The sequence below is a fragment of the Rhopilema esculentum genome, chromosome 15 (genome assembly GCF_057945365.1).
Source record: "Rhopilema esculentum isolate cy_ngs chromosome 15, ASM5794536v1, whole genome shotgun sequence".
In the NCBI taxonomy this organism is placed as follows: Eukaryota; Metazoa; Cnidaria; class Scyphozoa; order Rhizostomeae; family Rhizostomatidae; genus Rhopilema; species Rhopilema esculentum.
The window spans coordinates 7,677,343-7,698,076 of NC_142829.1; the positions used below are offsets into that span (position 1 = coordinate 7,677,343).

The 20,734-nt window shown below is 36.0% G+C and overlaps 2 protein-coding genes across 2 annotated transcripts; both read left to right on the forward strand.

The window, feature by feature from the left end:
* The first annotated feature begins 260 nt into the window (after positions 1 to 260).
* Positions 261 to 13,411, forward strand: LOC135685443 (transient receptor potential cation channel subfamily A member 1). The gene is made up of 11 exons (XM_089112700.1): positions 261 to 884; positions 1,810 to 4,079; positions 5,716 to 6,056; positions 6,832 to 7,102; positions 7,889 to 8,216; positions 9,056 to 9,255; positions 9,917 to 10,231; positions 10,518 to 10,913; positions 11,136 to 11,814; positions 12,348 to 12,523; positions 12,936 to 13,411. The coding sequence occupies exons 2-11, from the start codon at positions 3,712 to 3,714 to the stop codon at positions 13,138 to 13,140; spliced, it is 3,279 nt and encodes a 1,092-aa protein (XP_088968826.1). The 5' UTR covers positions 261 to 884; positions 1,810 to 3,711; the 3' UTR covers positions 13,141 to 13,411.
* Positions 13,412 to 15,406: 1,995 nt separating this feature from the next.
* LOC135685455 (threonylcarbamoyl-AMP synthase) lies at positions 15,407 to 20,201 on the forward strand. The gene is made up of 4 exons (XM_065201402.2): positions 15,407 to 15,564; positions 16,047 to 16,224; positions 17,985 to 18,219; positions 19,350 to 20,201. Exons 1-4 carry the CDS (start codon positions 15,525 to 15,527, stop codon positions 19,545 to 19,547), a joined length of 651 nt encoding a protein of 216 aa, XP_065057474.2. The 5' UTR covers positions 15,407 to 15,524; the 3' UTR covers positions 19,548 to 20,201.
* The last annotated feature ends 533 nt before the right edge of the window (positions 20,202 to 20,734 follow it).

Sequence of the window (20,734 nt, forward strand, 5' to 3'; positions counted from 1 at the left end):
AAATCCAAATTTGTCTTTGTCACAAACTTTTGCAGAGTACTGGAAACATTCACGCCCATAAACGAGAAACATGCTTTGAAATACTCATATACCTAAGTACCGCCATGTTGTTGACGTAATACAACTTCGCAATGCTTCTCAGGGGATCACAAGAGAAGAATCCATATGAATTTTTGCTCATCTTTTTAAACTGCACAAAATAAAAGATATTCATTTTTAGCGGGATACCGTTGACCATTTTTGTTTTGTTTTCCTGGCTCTATAGTTCTTAAGGGAGAAAATCTACTTAAAGGGCCACTCCAGCCCAAAAATTTTTTCTGAGATTTTTGCATAAATTGGTAGTTAGTCGAGAAAAAGAAGCTATCGTGAAATTTTTTTTCGAAAAGCTTAACTCGTTTTCCAGATATAGACGCTCAAAGTTGAGAATCACCGTAAAAATACGACAAAATTTTTTTCGGAAAAAGTACCTTGTGACGTATGAAGGGACCATTGTTTCAACATTCGGCGCTATTGTTATACGTTCGCACTGAAATTCGCACGACTCGGTAGAGGCTCGGAAGAGGCGATTCATGTCGGAATCTCGGTTGTCGTTTTATTTATTTTCCTACATTGCGATTGATGTTCAGCGGAGGCTTCCAGCCAACATGGACTAGTAATTCGACAAATCAAAGATGGAAGCTTCAACCTGAACGCATACCCTCATCTTGGCAACGCAGCAAGCTTTTTGATATGGAATGCTTCACGAATTTTCAGATGTGAATGGATTTCTGACCGAAGGCATTTCTTATCGTCGTGTCATCTCAGGAATTTCCAGGGAGCTGAATAATAATTGATGTCTCACCGCATTAGAAGAAGAGCCCCATTCAGAAGATGAAAACTTTCCCGTAAGTCACAATTCATCCTTATTATCATTTTACTATGTTGAATTTTAGGCGAAACTGCAGGGTGTAGAGGTTTGGAGGGGGTTTGGCCCAAACCGTTTGGGGATGGTGTGACAACACCCCCTAAGCAACGCAATTTGCCGGGCTTTGAGAAAAACTTCGTACTCTAAATACAAGTTTTCTAACAATCTTGTGAACTGTCCCCCAAATAGTCAGAAATGTGGTAATATGAAAAGTACAACAGGGGCTCTCAAGCAAAATGTCACATAAAATAAGACCAAAAGTAGAAGTTTGCTACTTTTTTGTACCAATAAGGGGGCCTGAGCCTCCTAGCACTACATCCCTGCCAATGATCTGTGCACTACACCTTTGCCCGAGGTATAGATGTGTAAAATTTCCCAGGGTTTGTCTGATGTTTCCCTGAACCCTTTTTCTTCATGTTCTACCATGTTCTGCCTTCAATTTTGGAGTTCTGCCTATTTCATCATAAAATTGATGCACAATTTCAAAATTTTGCCAGATCAATATCCAGGGCAAAAGATCTACTACCCCAAAGAAAAAACATGGAATTTACACCCATGGTTTTGGAAAAAAGATGTGTCATATCCTCATTCTAATGTTTTAAAGGCAGAATTGTTTATATTTGTTAAAATTACCTTTGCTATTCTAGCATTGATTCATATAAGCATGGCCTATATCATTTAAATTCATCTTTTTGTTACTTCAAGTTAATATCCTTAGACGCTATTTGCTATAGTAACAGTGGTTTCCCTTCCACCCCTAAATTTCTCTTTGATCCTTTTAAGTATCTATACTCTGAATGCCCCTGAGTGTCCAAGTTTCTTTGATCATTTTATTTTTTAATATGACTCAAAAGTAAATTTCACTGGTATGTTAGTATTTATCCCTGTCAACCTTATTATTCTAGGCATAAAAAAGGTAACAAACTCTTTTATGGATCAGCAGAAAGGATCTTGCAAAAAAATGCTAGATGAAGGTTGGAGATTACATGCATTCTGTTATCTGGCTACTGGCTTTGTGGGAGTGATAACTTGCCCCTCTCTTCCATGCAAGAGTTACCACAAAGACCTCAACACATTATTATGTTTTTGTATTAACATTTTTACAAAGGAGACTATTTTTAAAATTATCAAAATTTTATATATAATTTGGTCATATCTATATAATGTTTGCAAATCAACTGCTATTATTTAAAACTAGTAACAACATATAGGTATTTTCTAGAAATTTTGCAATAGATTATTGTTTCATGATACTTTTATAAGAACATTTCTCATGTGCAATAGAAATTACAAATTTCTAGATAGTTCACTGGCCTGATTGTATAGATATTTGAATATATAATTCAATGTAGCCAAGTATTTAAATACATCAAACATGTATTTATTATTCATAAATATAGCAGGTTGAAATTCTGACAGCTTAAAGGAGCTGACAAGGCCCCTGTAATAGCTTAAAGGTTAAATACAAAAATTATATTTACACAAGTATATTGAAAAAGTTGAATTATTAATATAATCTCAAATCCCTTTTTTGTTTGTAAAAAAACAAATTTATAATTTTTGAAAAAGTTGTTTGACTCATGACTAATGGTAGGTTTTTAGTCTTGTCTTGAAAGTTTGTATACTTTCTTGTCCATGCCCTCGATTGTCCTGGTTTATTTCTAATAAGTCATAGTCATGTTGATATGAAGCTCTTTATCCTAATGAATATGTTGTATCAATTCATACAGCTTTCATTCCCGGTATACTGGTTTTGTTTTGGTCTTTCCTCTCGCATTAATTGCGCGATGGTTTTTTAGCTGTTGCACTAAAGGAAGAGCTGATGAAAAAGCGCGAATCTTCTTTTTAAAATCAGGCCTGCCAATATAAATTGCTTCAAAAGCAACATTCCACGAAAGTCTGTCAACATCCTCATGTCTCTGTCTCGCTGGCCTACTTTGACAATTTGACTTCTCTGTCAGAAAGATTCGAGCGATAAAAAACTTCCATATTCGATCAGAATATCAAGACTGATGAGCGATACTTCTCTCTTTATATCGATTCCAGATAAAAGTCTGGCCTACTAACAAACATGCCGCTGCTAGGCCCTGTCTGCCATTTCGCTAGGTTCTCGTTGACCCTTTGGACAGCCGATGATACTTGCCGCGAACTTACCGAGGCCGAAAATGCTTGTGACGTCAATCCGGAGATCTCCGATAACACGGTTGAAAAACAATTCAACTCAATGACCATTTTACAAACGCTAATAACTACAAAACGGTTAGAGATATGAAAAAAATAATAACAGATTCGTTTTCAGGAGGTCTGATTACATCGTGTTCTGAAATAAAAATTTTGGGCTGGAGTGGCCCTTTAAGGGAGAACCTCTCTTTAAGACAAAATTTTTGACTTGTTTGATTTCTAATTTGCGTTGATCATTTTCAATAGGTTGAATATAAAAATGCATTTGGGAGAAGCAAATTTTGTTTATGTCTTTCAATACCTGAGTTCTTAAGAAACCTCACTAATCCTGGGTATTATGTCGTGCATTTGCAATACCACTTCCAGGAACATGTTGTGAATTCTTTGTTTGACAACATTCTGTAAACAAATTGTTTGAATTCTAAGCAACGATCCTTGACGAGGACAATAGCTGCAAGACCGTTTATGTTCTGTCTGTAAGTACTCGAAGAGCGCGATTTTTATATGGCAGTTCTGAAAATGGGTGGAAAAGCAAATGGAGAAAAGCAAAAGATAGTTTGTGCTAGTGAAGGGTATAACAATCATCCGAGGAAATACTGACACTTCATTAAAGCTTGAATGCCATCATGGATAAAAGCATCTATTCAGGCTTTCTATCGAGTACCAGGATTGACAATTTTAGGAATAACCTAGAGGTTGAATTGAACCAATTTGAACCACAAGATGCACCACCGCTAACAGGCAATTTTTCAATACACGAACATGTGAAACACGGTCAAGTTGAAGACCTGTACAAGCTTGTGGCGCAGTTGCTAACCTTTGGATACCAGGCTGTGGATAAAGCTGCAAGTTTGCTTGATTTCGAAGGGTTTGCTGCTTTACATTACGCTGCCTTGCAGCCGTCTGTTGTGGCTGCCAGACTTCTTTTGGACAATGGTGTTTTTCTGGATGTGGAGTCAAGGAATACAGAAACACCACTGCATCTTGCATTGAGGTAGGCGAAGGCTGAGAGAAACAGTGATGGTTTTCGTCTCTCATTTTAACTGAAGATTACACGGTTTTTAACTACAAATTTGCCAGATTTTCTCAGTGGCGTAATCGGCAATCGCAATGTTGACAATAGAGTATAAGCGATGACATCATGAATTTTTTCTTCATTTTGTCAGTTTGGATTCCATAACCTGAAAGAGTATCATGAGAAATACTTAATGTGCAATATCAGTTAAAGGTGTCACGAAATAACTCAGATATGGCCCCACGAGCATAGGCTCTTCCTCTATAATTTGGTCTTCATCAAACCTCTGTAATTTGGTGTGTGTGTGTTCAAAAGTCAATGAACAAAGCTAAAACAGTTGTGATCCGATTGAAAACTTTAGGTCTTTCATTGGCCATATCTTAACAGTTTTAGCATATTCAACTTATTTTCCATATTTAGAAGCATTTTATGGTTTTCCTATATGGTATGTGGTCAAAATTCAGATTCTAAAAGTAGTTTATTTATGACATTTCTAAAAGTATCACACTTAAGAACTCGATTAGGGCATGTAAAAAAGACTCCTTAATTCTTCCTACTTTCATTTTAAGGGTCCGACACAATTTTGTTACGTCACTGATTGCGTCATTACGCGATGAGCGTTGCTAACAACAATACTGTTGACAAAATATAGTTACATCCTCATAATTAGAGCGAGAATTTTATACAAGATGATTATATGACTTTCAACATGGAATATTCTAGTTTGCTGTCAAATTTGTTGACTGATTGGGCTCTTTATACAGTTTTTTGAAAATCATTCCACTGTTTAGATGCTCCTAGACCCTGCCAATCTCTATGGCTTTTTCGATCAATGCCCTCTGTGTCAAATAAACTTGCTAGTAGGTGTTTTACAGAAGATACGTCAGGGTAGGAATTCTACTAGATTTTTTTTCTTATCACATTTGAGCGACATTTCAAATGTACGAAAAGGAAAATTTAAATACAGAAGAAAAGATCTTCTTTCTATTCCTACACGCCTCTGTGAAAAAATATTTTTCCAATTTTTTTCCATTCTAAATGCAAAGCGAGAAACAGCACGTTCGCGTTTACATTAACCAGCCATTAACGGAAGTAACTTTGCCAGCCAGTCACGATTTCAGGAGAAATCGCTGTGTTTGCTTTGGAAAAAGTAAAATATAGTTAAAGGGCCTTAAAGTTAAGCTACCTAAGCCTTGTTTACACTGTGCCGGATAAATGTTATTTGTATACTATTTGTAGGAATTGCTTTTTGCTTTCACTGTGCCGCACAAAATTTGTCAATTTTGTTCTCCCATTTACCCCGAGCTGGGAAATAAACACAGTCACCTGACCAAAATCATGCGCAGAACGACCATTAAGAGGTCGTTTCCAGCCAACAAATTCGCCAACAACAAGAGATGCCATTTCACAACTCTTTATTCAAAGAGACAAATTTCTCCACAAAATTTTTTTCGGATAGTCGCTTTCAGTTTTGTGCGGATATGCCTACTCTAATAACATCTCTTGTTTTGTTACTGATCTTTTACAGGGAACGGGCAAAGCTATTTCCAGACTATCGTTTTGGATCGGAGAAGGCCGAAATTTTCTTAATCTGCCACTTTTGTTTGTTTTTCAGGCACGGCAACATACCGATGGCTACCTTATTCATGGACAGGGGTGCAAGCCTAAAGAAAACTGACCGTCATGGAAACAACGCCCTGCACTTAGCAATAGAACGAGGCCTCCGTGGCATGGCAGTTAAAATACTAATGAGGTGTCCCTTTTTGGTTTATTCTCAAACCCACTTCGACTTCACTGCACTTCACTATGCAGCATTGCAGGGTGATGCCCAATTGTGTGAGAAGCTGCTGTCTTGTGAGGCAAAGGTTACGGCCAAAAACTCTAACGGGGAGACACCACTGCATTTAGTCAGTCTGTTAAATCATGTTGACGCAATGAAAGTACTCTTGATATCAGGTCGGTGTATTTTTAATGCTAGATACCTAATCTACTACAATCTTTTTTTATAAGGAAACTTCTATAACGAACCTCAAAATTGCTCAAAAGTTAAGAGCAAATTAAGAACAAGTTGAGGTACTGTAAAATGTAATGTTGAACAATGTTGTGAAATCTCCTTCGCAGAAACAAGGAGTTTTGCCATCAGGAAGTGCTTTTTCGTTGTATTTTCAAGCTTGTTGGCAAATAAAGGATGTCTCACTCACTTTGTTGGCAAATGGGTTCTGAACAATCCCCTTGAGCACAATAGCTAGTGATTGCACTGCTTCCACACTAATAATGTAAGAACAGATTAAGAACAATCCAGCCTCAAAAGTCTGGTAGAATTAAGAACAGCCAGGTTTAACTCAAATTTTCTGGTTCTTTTAAATCGGTAATATTTCATTTAAGCTTTACACTGGAACCAAGGTTGAACTTGAAAATATGTTGCTTGTGACATCAAATTTTACTGATGTTTTTTGTCAATCTAGCACCATCTAATATTTTGCACACCGAGAAACTACCAAATCTTCTCGTTGTAATTTTCTTAGTCATAATAGTTCTAAACTAACTGATCATACTTCATTGAGCTTGGCTTGTCCATTAGGCCTAAAGTCTGACCTAACTTGCTGTACGTAGCTTTGCTCAGAGACAGACACTATTGCTGTTTGTTAAAGTTTAAAACTGTTTCCCTTGTATCCATTACTTATTTCTTGAACTTTAGGCAAAATACATTGTTTCTTTTTTGGGTGAACAGGTTGTCCAAATAACGAGTGTCGGAGCAAATTCCTAGATATCCCAAGGAACGACCATTTCACTGCCCTTCATATAGCGGCGAAAATGGGTCACATTGAAACGGTAAAGCTTATCATGGATTCAGGTGTAAAAGTTAACCAGAGCAATGGCGCTGTGCCGAATGCACTGGAGATGGCAGCAGGAGATGGTCATGTTGAAGTCATGAAGCTGTTTTTAGACGGTGGAGCAGCCATTGATGCCAAAGATCGGTACGGGAACACTGCTCTGCATAAGTAAGTGTCGGCTATAGCATAAAAGTGTGGGATTGTGAGTTGGTGTAGTATAAGGGTATAAAGAAGAAGACAATTGGGTCTACGTCAATATTTAACCGAAATGAAAATGAGTCCATGTATTCTTATGAACAAGATATTAAATTTTCGGGGTATCGTGGCATTTGTTCTTATTTATCCATTAGATACAGAGTCAATCTATAAAATGACATTAGCAGTTCTATGCTCGGGCCATTTATCAGTACTTTTCATGTATGATTGGATGGTTTTTAATCATTTTCCTGCCTTCAAAAAAAATTTACCAAATATTCGATTCGATTCTTGTCAAAATGAAGTTGGTCAATTGCAGCGAGGAGCTGATACTGACTGGTGCGATTATCAGGGGTGTAGTCCTAACAAAATGGCAAGGGGGTCCTTAAGCAAAATATAGCAAAACAACTATAGAACTTGAGCTCCCTAGCACTGTACCTCTGGCGATTATGTATAGAGGTATGTAGAGATATAAGACGGGTTTCGAGTTAAAACTTAAGATAGCTGCCTCAGATACGTTTTATACTACGCATGTATGACTTTTTGCACTCCCTCTTTCCAATCCCTTTTGCAGTTGACCAATGTTCTTGTGCTTTTACCCACTGCCCCCTTTCGATGTCAATGGCATCAATAACAAATGCACCCATCTCAATCCTCTAGCAAATATCTTATTCAACAAACACCTTTTAAAGTTGATAGCAATGACATGAAATTTGCAAACCCATAATTTTAATCAAAATTACTGTATTTGTACGCTAGAGCTGCTATGAATGGTAGAGTAGAAGCAGTCAGACTCCTTCTCGCCAGTGGGGCAAACATTGAATCTGTGAACGAAGACGGTTGGACCCCACTGTTCTTCTCAGTCTCGAGATGCCACCACGAAGTAACGAAGATCTTATTGGAAAATGGAGCGGACTGCAACAGTGTGGACACAAAGCTTTGTTGTTGCTTGCATTATGCCGTGAAAGAAAATGATTACAAGATCATTCCACATTTGCTTCGACACGGTGGGAATGGGCTAATTTTCAGAAGAAACATCAACGACCAATTGATCATACACGAGGCTGTGCTCTCTGGCAACGAAAAGGTCTGTTTGAGTTCCACCTCGTTTGAGATTTGTTTAAGATAGATTAACGTTTCCAGCAAAATAGCGAAAGAGAGGTAGAGATCCGTCTTCATTTAAAGAATATAATGTTTTATGCAACAAATTTTTGATTGACGTTGTGTATATTGGTTTTCAATCAATTTTACTATGGACTTCAATACATTAAAGTACAAATCTGTGAATACATCGACAGTACTATGACTTGTATTCCTTTGGCAATACGACAGTGAAATTTGTTGAATAATATCAGCACATAAGTAGGAAAAGGGTGAATTTAAATTTGAAAATAGCACGTAGCAGCGGAAACATGAAAATTTATTTTTTCTTTCTTCCGACACTCTTTTAAGTATCAAAAGATGCAGAAGTATACCCCTGTTTCATGTTGTCGCTATTTTTAAAAATATGTTTAAAAAATTTTCTGAAAGAAAGGTCTATAGACATCAATGATAAAAATGAGACAACATGATTGCACTCGATTTGGCAGATTTTTCAATAAAACTTGGAATAAATAAGGTATTCAGGAATATGCACTATGTCGCATGGACTTAAAAAGCCTTTAAAGTGATAACCTAACCTTAGCATTCAAATCTCTAAAGTAGGCGATTACAGAAGATTTAAACAACATACAACCATTTAAGTATTGATTTATATTGTATCAATACACTGTCTTGTATTGTACTAAATTACTTATACCTTGTATAAAATCGCTCTAGCAATGTAATTTTGCAGTTACCGTGATGAATATTCATTGATTACCCTTTGTATCTTTTTAGTATTTATTTATCTCATTTGTTGAATTGTCATTTTCTTTTTGGCTGTAGATTCTTGAGATGCTGCTAAATCGTTGCTCTGGGACCATTATTTACTGTGACAACAAAAAGACATTGATTCACATGGCTGCTGAACTCAACAAACTGGCCTGCTTGAAAAAGTTGACTGACATTTGGCCGATAGATTATGTAAATATGCAAGACAACCATAAGCAAACTGCACTTCACTTGGCAGCAATTGAAGGACATGTGTAAGTGACTAAATTAGATTTAATATGAAAATTGTGCTGAATAACTCAAATGATGCTCCAGTTTCAAGGCGTATCGAAATGGAACATGAAGAAATGGAAAATGACCAAAAAGTTACTATCAACACATTGTTGTCCTTGAAAAACCAAAATTGTTCTTAAATTATCAATGGTAACATGACCCTAAGTGGTTCTTGATGATATCTATATCAAGACCACTTATATACACAATGTAAAACAATGTATCAGCCCTACAATATTATGCATTTGGAAATGTTTGAATCTATACTTTAATTGTTATAGATATACATTATAAGGGAGAACTTTCCTTTCTTGCTCCTAAATCTTATTAAATCATTTTGATTAAAAGTTTTCCACTGAGATGACATCAGTGACAAATGCATATAAAATAAATGAAACATAAATATGAAATGTTTTATACCATTAACTGAGTAGAATGGACAAACAGTTAGGATACAAAAATGGATTTTGGAGTGCTCTGCAATGCGCAGCATTCTACAATATCTATTTCAAGTCACATTTTGATACTAACAACTTTTTTCTTGTGCTCTTTGATGATAGGATGTAATACTAAAAATGTTTGAGGAAAATGAGATAGAGAAAACTCTTCAATTTTAAATACAGTCAATTATTATCTTTTTAGGTATGTTTGTCAGCATTTAATCAAATCAAAGGCGGATGTTAACATAGTAGACAAAGATGGAATGAAGCCACTGCACGTTGCAGTAGTAAATAAGAAGAACGCCATTGTGCAGTTGCTCATTGAAGCAAAAACAGAATTATTTACTGCCGATTTAGAACCTGCAATAAAGTCTGGAAACGTTGAGGCATTGACCATGTTGCTGGACAGTTTAGCTATTAATCAAATAGGAACCGCCAACGTCAAGTTTGACGCTCTTGAGCAAGCACTGAATGGTGACTCTGAAGGCGTTGTCGAAGCCATCGTTGATCACCATAGGTAAGGAGAGATGCAGCTAATGATGAGGTTGATCACTCTGTTAATCGTGATGATGACGATGATGATGATAGCGGCTCATCTTTAGCCGTTCGTTATTAGTGATGCAAGATTAGCGATTAGTGTTTTGCTAGTCACGATTAGCGATTAATGCCTACTGATTCAAGATTGGCGATACATGATTAGCGGTTCGTGATTGGCGAGTCATGATAAGCGACTCTAGCCTGCCGTTTCAAGAACAGTGATTCATGATTAGTGATTTGTGATTAACGACTTTCTTTCATTTTAGCTTTCAAGATGCCGTTAAAAATAATAACTTGCTACTTGATCATTTGATGCCAGTGATGATAGCCAAATACCCTGAGGTGGTTATAAAAATTCTGAACAAAGGGATCAGTGTTTCTGAACATCAATATAATTGCAAAGAATTCGAAGTCAGCTATGATTTCTCAGCATTGCAAGCATCACCATGTTCATGTAGAAATACGTTTGCCTCTGGCCTCTATTTTGGCCCAGCAATCATGGCAGATTTGGACAGAGAAGAATGCTTGGCGCATCCATTAACCCAAAAGCTTATCAACGTAATGTGGTCCAGTGCAGGAGGGATCGTTTACTACTTTTCGTTTTTCATCTATCTGACGTTTATCATCTCACTGACAGCACTCATAATTCTAGAGAGAGAAGCGTAAGATCAGTTTTTGTTTTTTGGTCTTATTTTTCCTTTTGAAAGTGTTTTTTGGAAATTAATATCCTTAACATTTGTACATGAAAATCTGTTCGCAGTGGTTTTGTGAAACTGCATTATGCAAACTCATAATCTTAAAAAAGCTATTTAAGCTTACAAGAATGAAATGTTTATTGTAAAGTACGTAATTAATCATCAATATAAAAATTTTTTCTTTCACAGGGATTTGAAGCTCATCACCCCACTTAATACAACCAATGGATCGACAAAACCTACTCCTTCTGGTAACCATGTGCCATCTAAAAGTAGTTCAGGGCAAGTCTTAGCCTATTTCATTTTTATCTTTCTGTGTCTCACATTTATGAAAGAGTGCGTTCAAATTTTTGCATTGGGCTTCCGATACTGTAAAGAGTTGTCGAACATACTGGAGTGGAAAGTATTAATCTCGGCCTTTGGATACCTAAATGGATTCCTGTTCATGAATTACAGCAGCAAAGAATGGGAGCTTTTTCTTGGCGTCTGTTCGCTATTTTTTGGTTGGTTGAACGTTCTCCTCTTTCTACGTCGCAGCCCGATGTTTAATATCTACGTAGTTATGTTCACGCAAGTTATTTACACACTGATACGCGTCTTATTTGTGTTCACTCCGTTGTTGCTAGCGTTTTCGTTGGCTTTTAACCAACTGTTCCTCACGCAAACTGTTTTCAAGGACATGAAGAACAGTTACATGAAGACTTTTGTGATGCTAAGTGGAGAGCTTGAGTATGAGGATACGATTCCGAATGCTGTGGGGACGAAGGACAGTAAATCAGCCATGCCTAACGTGCCTTTGCCCTTGGTATCCTATCTGATCTACTCGATGTTTATCATCATGTTACCTGTGGCCCTAATGAATCTACTGGTATGTAAGCCTATTTATATGCTATGACATTCTTTGTTGTTATGTAGAAGACCTAACAATACGAAAGATTTATTCAATCTTTAGGCAAGTAGAGAAGCCAATTAAACTTCAATGCAAGCTTAATATACTCTAAATTTGCTACCACAAGTGAACTTCTGGAAACAAATGGACGGCCAAACAATGATATACTAATTCAAGTTACTTTTCCTGGTGTTTTTCATCTGTAGATGCAAGATCATAAGCTTTTGCATACATTTTTTTACCTACCTAAGCATATTTTGTAGTGAAACTTTAACGTTAACTGCTTATGGAAGAAGTGTTTCAAGCTTAGAATATCTATCGCAAATTCTGAATGTAGGAAGAGCCAGTTTTACCACGAGGCTCATCAGCAATTTCGAATGTATTACACAACTTATTGCAGCAATTATTTCTTCAATATCAAGATCAAAATGCCATCAGTATTTCTAAATCAAGTTATATGTTCTCTGTTTTCTCTTCATCACGTACATTCTCTGTCCCTATTTCTCCTCAAGGTTGGCTTGGCTGTCGGAGACATTGAAAGCATTCGCAATTCAGCGAAGCATAACGTTATGAAACAGCAAGCTCGATACATGAAAGATTTAATCGATAAAAGCCCGAACTTTATCGTCAAGTGCACTTACCAGCGGTTTCTTGTTGAAAGACCAAATGAGAAAACGTGGTTGAAAAGGTATAGTGTCAGTCCTTCGACGTTGTCGAACTTTATAATAGGGCCTAAATCTACATTAACTATAACCCCAAAGATTATGCAATCTTTCAGCAAATTTAGTAAAAAATAACTTCCGAACTTAAAAACAAGTTCCGAAAAGTGTCTTCATAAGACTGTTCTTCTTTCCTCGGAACGCAATATTTGTTGAGTACTTGCCTTAACAGAGTTACGAAGTTTTATAGTACTTCAAACTTGAACTGGTTTTATTCATTGAGAAGCATTCATTGGCTTTTCTCAAGCCTCATGCTACTATTTCATTACCATCCCACAAAAAACCATTTTTTTGCTATTTTTAGCTTATTCCCTTACACGTCTTTGCCATTGCTTTTATCACCTATTCATTGTGTATGTTTCAAACTCTCTTCACCTCAAGGTTCTTCAGCTCTAAGGATGCTGGTGAAGATCTAACTGGGTTCATCGAGGGAAGAATCAAGAACCAAGAGGATCAAAAAAGCAAGGAGCAAGAAAAGAAACTTAGTGATCTCCAGAATTCTGTAAGCGCCCAAAACTGTGTTCTGAATAGGATTAATACAAAACTCGTTGATCATGGAAGAATGTTGAAGGAGGCATTGTCGTAGATATCTTAACAAATTATATTTTAATTTTTATTCTTGCTACTAGTAAAACCTATTATAACGTATTCTTTAAGCATTAGTGTCTTTCTTTCTCACTGATACAGCAAATAAATAACTTAAATTACAAGCAAACACGAAACACTAATTTTTAAACAAGAAATAAATATAGATGGAAATATATGTAAATATACCTAATGATCTATATGTAAATACGTATTTCGTTTTCTATATCGGCAGCTTGCTTTGTCTGCAGTATCAATGACATTTTGCTATATAAACAAATAATCCGACTAAATGTCATGTTGGCTACTCTGAAGTAATCTTCAATCTTCTTCCAAACTTAGTTTTTGCTACTGAAAACTAGTAGCTTGGTCTTAGCGATTTTGAAAACTTCTACAGCATCTACATTGCGATGAATCCAGAGCAGTATCATCATGAAGGAATTTATATGATATGTTTATAGCTTATAATTAAGATGTATCTCTCTTAGAATAGAATTAATGCCCTGTAAGCCCATTAGGGCAGAAGGTTTGGGACAGCAAGGGGTGTTAAGGAGACTCTTCAACCTCAAAAATCACACAAAATTTAGTTTGCTATTTCCTCGCCACATCATTACAGTTACTTTCACTGTTATCAATGCCCGCGCCACCAGGGGGGCGTTGTGGCCATGGCCCCCCACTTTTTGCGAAGCAAGTAGTTCTAAACTGTAGTATAAGGGGTAAGAGGCATTGGCCCCCTACCTTTTTAGCCTTGGCCCCCCATTTTCAAATTTGTGGCGCGGGCCCTGGTTATGAGAAAAGTTCACCATCAATGTTTGACTGTTATCTTGGATTCTCTTGATGGTAATTTTTCAATAAACTCTCGATTGAAGGCTAATGTTTTCGTATATTGTTGTTTTGGAACATTGGTAGCCACGCAGATTGATTTTAGACAATATCCAATGTTTGAGCATTTCATGTATGATTTTAAGATTATTTCAGGTAATATTAGTTTATCTAAACATTAGCTAATTTATTCGCTCATTGATTGTCAATTTTTCTTATTTCATTCATTGGCGTTAGCCATTTATCCTTGAAAATGCATGCAGCGTGTAAATGACAGCTGACTGATTTTTAAATTTTGCGATTCATGCAAATTTGTAAAAAGGTAAAATTTAATATTTGTGGAAGAAAATTATATACAGTAATATTTCTAACTATTATCTTGAGGAAAACACTTCGGGTACTTTTTTTATTAATGGATGTTGCAATTGAAGAATCATTTTCTATGTTATCGTTACAACAACAGTTGATACATTCGTAAGATTAAGTCCAGGGTACAGTGGCTATGAGGCAGAGGGTGATAACAGGAAGCAGAGCAAACTTGATATGCATGTTAAAATTCTAAGTTGAGAAGGTTGTGAGTAATTAATTGAAAAATAAAAGCAATTAAATAGTCAAAAAGTGAAGTACTAAAAAATTGATATATTGTGGAGCATAGTAATGCAGCTAACGATGTTTTTAACGCTATCAAAATTAAAAGGAGAAATCTTGCAGAAATTGATGCAAACAATAATAGCAAAGGCAGAAAATTGTTACATTTTGGCATAAGCAAATGGGATTCAGCCCCCTGAAGGTTGAGTACTCCTCACAGCATATTTTATTACTAAAAGGGCTTCCTAAACTTTGAAAGAGACAAACAATGTTTTTGAAACACTTGTACTCTGTCCTGCGTCGTCGTACTCTTCGGAAGCTAGGTTTGGACAGTCACGGCTTGAGAAAGCCAGCGTTGCTCCATGTTGTTGCGGAGATTCGAGGAGAGCAAAGTGTTAGCAGTAAATCTGCGTTTAACTATGTTGCACATTGATCAAGAAAAGAAATTCTTATTATACTATTTTGATAATATAGTTCTGTGTTTCTACAAAAACAAGTTAAATGCATCATTCCAAATTAGAATGTTGTTGTAAAGAACGGCTCATATCATTCGCAAATCACTACGATCAAAAAGTTGAAAAGTAAACACAAAACTGCTAATATGAATGATTCTATTTGCCTTCTCTTAAAGAAAGAAAATGCACCGTTTTCTATTCTTGAAAAGAATTTTCGCATTAGAAAGATGACAGCCATGGCTGAACCTTTCTTTTTTGTACGTGGAGTTGTTAGTAATTTTGAATTGTAATTTTTACTGATGTAAAAAAAATCTACCCGAATTATTTGAGATTTAAAAATCTTTTTTGAGATCAGTGGGTATTGCGCAATGATATTTCTTATTGCGCCTTGGGAGCCTCGAGTTCAGGATGAGGATACTTTTTGCTGATGAAATGTGTTAGCAACAAGGCATGGTTGAAAAGTGTGTTTCTTAGATAAGTGGCTTACTTCGGTGGCTTTCTTCCGTTCAAAGCTTTTGAAATGGATAAAGTAATGTATATTGAAGATAGACATGCTTGTGGTAAGCAGTATTAGTTTTTTTTATTTCTAAGATTGGAATCGATTTATAATTCGATGGCCTAATTTCGGTGCCCCTGCTCTTATAACCTACCAGTCTTGTATTCGTATATATGAATTATGGAAGTACGGTACTTGATATTTCATTTAATGAAAGGAATTTTACCTTAGTGCCTTCAATTTCTATTCTAGACAGAATAAACCTTATTGTCTGTGTTATAATCTCAATTCTCGGTAACAGCAACAATAAATGTTTGTCGTTGACGATTTCAATATTTATTTTGATTTGTTCAATAATTGTAGAAATTCAAGAAGAGTACCAATAAATGCCTATAAACATTAAGATTACTTCATGTTATTATAAACTGAATGAAGTTATGTGTGTGCATCATATCATGCATCTATGACAGTCTTAGATTGATAACCACTACTAACAAAACATTGCATTTTGACACCATTCTTTTGACAAATGCCAATCATTCTTAGAAATGGCAGCAAAGTCTTTGAAAATGGGGAGCATCATTGGAGTCCCCACTGATACAATTTATGGGATAGCTGCATTAGCTCAGTCAAACAAAGCTGTAGAATCAATTTATCAAATAAAAGAAAGGCACAGGGAAAAACCAATTGCAATTTGTGTAGCAGATATTCAAGATATATACAGGTAATTTGAAAACATTAATTGATGCATTAAACCATTATACTGTACAGCGTGAGACATAATGTTTCTTTTAGCCAGTTTTTGAGTTTTCTCTTTAAATGAATTTCAAAAGATTTTCAAAAGAAGAGAATCAATGAGTTTTACATACAATTGGTGCATAGGTCTAAGTCTCTATTAACTAACACTTATGATGAGAAAGGATGACCAGTTCCTTTTTCCATTGCTTTTAGCCTTCCAAGTTTTGCCAGGATAACTAAGTGCTTTTTAGTGAATGTGAGACAAACACCTATAGCATGGGCAGTCCTGGTAATATTAGGCGTGCGATCGCACGCGCATGCCTCCACACCCACCTAATACTTCTGAGGTGTGCTTTCTATCGCACGCCCAGTTCCACGTTTTGAATTACTATTCTTTTTCTTTTTTGTTTCTTTTAATTTCTTTTGTGTGGGTTATATTGATGGCATTCCCAGAGGCATTTTAACTCTTTACTTTGTTTCCATTAGGCCCAGTTTCCCTTACTCCGTTATTCAGTTACTCCGTTATTGTATGTCACCGTTCTCTCTCACCGTTCTTTTCTTATTGTCTTGAACACATTGCCCCGGGCCACTCTGTTTTGGTCAAAACGATAACCTGGGTGTTTCCATTACTCCATATTTGTTTGTTATCATATCCTTAGCTCGAGCTCTTTTTGAAACTGAGATTGAATGACTCCGTTTTTGAATGCCTCTGTCTTCGCTGTTCCCAGTAAAACGACGCCTATTCAAATGATTCCGTTTTCGGATGACTCCACTTTGAACAGTGTTTTTGAATTACTTCGGTTTGGTATCAAATGACATCGTTTTTGAGCATATTAATGGAACTCAAATTAGAAAACAGATTCACTCGAATCTGTTCTCATATGAAAATGGAGTAATGGCAACAGAGCCTAAAAAACTTGTATCTTTTTTGTTAAATTATTTTGTTTTCAAGAAACTTCCTTCAAAATTCCATAAAACCTTTTTGGATTTACAAAAACCTCATACGCTTTTTCAAGCAGTGATACACACATTCTAATACAAAAATGACATAAGGTCGTCATAAAAATCGTAAGGTCTCTATTTTATTGATCGCATTAAACTTTTCAAGGTGTGCGATTACCAGCACGCCACCAAATTTCATATTACCAGGACTACAACCTTCAGCCACACACTCAAGTTTCTAAAACTCTTACAACTTTGTAGCTATTAAATTTTTACAAATCATATTTGCAGAGAATGATGAAATTTTCTTTCTGGGTTGTGATGTGTTGTTAGAGCCAAATACTAGACTAGGGAGGACTGACTTTAGAGACCAAATGAATCGTTTTTGATGTAGAATGCTAGTAGCATCTTTATCAAGAGAGATGGAAAAGCATCAACTTCTGTCAGTCAAAGACTTTATTTTTTCTTCAGTTAAAGAAGGTTTAAACAAATAGAATAACTACTTGAAAAACTGCTTTCTAGATTTATTTTAGATAACCATCTTTTGTTCAAAATAAGCGCATCAAGAAAACTGGAAGAATTCAGGCTCAACATTTTCTTACTTATGGTGTAGAACATTTGGTTTATAATAACTTTGAAAAAGTTAGCCTAGTATATTTTTGTAAGTGAGTTGCTTTGATGGGGTTTATAATAGCACTCAAAGGGGTAGGGCGTACCTATGGGTGCTGCTATAAAATTGAACTAATAATTCAACATCTTTGTATTCATAGAAGTTTGTATTCAATTTGTTTTTAACTTTTGAAGATGGTGCGAAGTTACTGTGTCTCTCAGTATACTGGATGACCTGCTTCCTGGTCCTGTTACTCTTATCTTCAAAAGGAAACCAGAACTGAATCCTGACCTAAATCCAGCCACTGAATTAGTTGGTGTTCGTATACCTGACCACAAATTCATAAGAGGCATTGCAAGAGCCTGTGAGCAACCAGTTGCATTGACTAGTGCCAATAAAAGTGCTGCAAAAAGCTGTTTACAAGTAAAGGTATGAGAATTTTTGTTTTGAATAAAAGTAATGATAAAATTGAAGGTGTCAGGTGAAGTTTGTTCGAATGTAAAAAAGGCGTTTTAGTGATATGGTTTTGCTTTGATACCACTACCATTGACTTTTGAAATTTTCTACAAATTGTCCTGGCCTTGTGCTTATCAAAGCTGCCCTACTGTCCTTTTTCATGTCTCTAGAAAATAATTTATTGCATTGAATATACAAAACTACAAAAAATATTCATCAAGTTTATTTTTGACCAATTTCAATTTTACTTTTTTAAGAAATGTCTTCAAAAAGTAACAACAACAGCAAATGATATCAAACTCCCAAGCTCTGATAATTTGGCATAATGCCAGTTCAGACTATTTTCATAAAGTGATACAAAAATGAGGTGCCCAGGGGTCTGTGTTCCTATGTTCCATAGGAAATTTCAATAAGACTACCTTGTTCCCAATAATGTGTCTGAAATGTTCCATAAAAATCTCTTGCGATCTTAACAAAATGCCCCCTCGATCCCCATTAAAACATGTTAGTACCCAATTTCCGTCGAGAAAACTTTAGGTACCCTATACGCATGAGATCCCTTGCATGAGCCTCAATTTTCATTTGTTCTAGAACAATTGGAAAATGTGACGTCATCTTATCAAAACAATAGGCCTGCCCCCCCCCCAATATTTGACCAAGTGTCCACCCCTGTCCACAGCAGAGGTAGCTGAAATGCCAAGACTGCAATCTATGTTTTATACCATAACGCTGATGTCAGAAAGCGATCACTGGGTGTAATTTCGAATATGAGCAGGGACTTATATTTTACAAAAGCTAGAAGTTATAGTTAATAACTATTCTTAAAATCCATAAGGACGTAAAATATTGCTGAGAGTAGGTTGGTCCTTCTTGAAAGGCTGCTGCGATTTCGTAGTAATCTGTCTTTTTTCATATTATGCCATCACTCAGTGTTTATTTTTCCTGCACTTGAGGTTAAATATGTGTACATCAAGCAACATAATTGATATTTTGTTTCATTGCAATAAAGTTCAGTTTTAGTTCAGTCTCTCGTTTTCAGCTCATTCTTTCCCATTTTTGACATCTACCCTAGGTTTAAAATTTCTGTGTCATCTATCCGACAGGAATTTGAATATCTTTGGCCTAAATTGGACTTGGTTTTCAATGGTGGTTGCCTTGGTAAAACAGAGGAATCGCGTCTTGGGTCAACTGTTGTCGACTTATCAATTGAGGGGCAGTATAAAATCATTCGAGATGGTTGTGCTCTCTCAAGCGTCGAAAATATTCTCAGAGACAAATATGGCTTGCTTCAAAGGACGTAGCTCTGTCTAGACTAGCGGTCGTATTGGGTTTTTATATTGATTTTGATTTATATTGTTTGTATCTATCAAATAAAGTCAATCCTTGGCTTAGGAGCAAACTAAAGACCATGTGTCATTACAAGTAGAGGGGGGTCGGGGGGGGGGGGGGTCGGTGTTGCTCGGTCTGAGCCAATAGACAAACAAGTAGCTTGGCTTTAACCAATCAAATCGCAGAACAGCTGCTTTCATTTCAGCATTTCCTGATAAAGTTTGTAACTTTAAGCTATTTTGACACACTGCATTTAATTTAAGCCTGAGTATATTTATGTTGTATTCATTAATGAATACCTCAAAATTTGACGATGTTACCCATCTCATCAATGGCATCTTGTTCAAGTAAATGAGGCCGATGAACTTTCTTTTATCTCCTTTCTAATATGGGACTGGGTGAGCACACAAAGCTTTTTTGCAAACGTAAAATCGCACAAATTGATGTACACTATGCTATTATCAAACAATCAACTGACTTGTGACACAAGGCCCTTCTTCAAGCTAAAACTGGCGACAATATTATTCAATACTTCTGTATGAAGCTAAATAAAGAAGATGTATACTTTCAATAATCTGTATCTACCATATTTTATATTAATGTTTTAATTAATTCTGTATGTGACACTCAAATGAATCTCATTTACCTTGAAATCACTTTTGCCACTAAGATTATATATTATAGTTCTATTGAATATTTTATAGGATATTTTAGTTTTTACTTTTATAGCACCAGTTAACTTTTCTCTTGTTAATTATACGATGAAAAGTATGAAATAAAATCAGTATGTCAATAAAGAATTTAAGAATTTTTCGTTTTTAAAACGAACTACTTGAATATTTCAGTAATTTCTACATGAGTGTTTGATTTTGGAGGCTTATGTTACAGGTATGTACCATTTACAAGACACGGAACAATTTAGGTTATGTTTTCTTTAACTTTCATCGGTGCCTTTCCATTGTTTGGCCGTTACACAGATTTTAACCTGTCTGTAGATTGTCTCAGTCCAGGCAAGTGCTCGCGTTCGGGCACTGAGAAGCCGTCAAAACCATTCAACGAAGTACTGAAAACAAGGTTTTTTTGTAAAGCACTCAAAGTTATTTTGTTTTCATTGATAGTCTTCACTGTCATCAGCTGTGCAACTACCACATTATTTCAC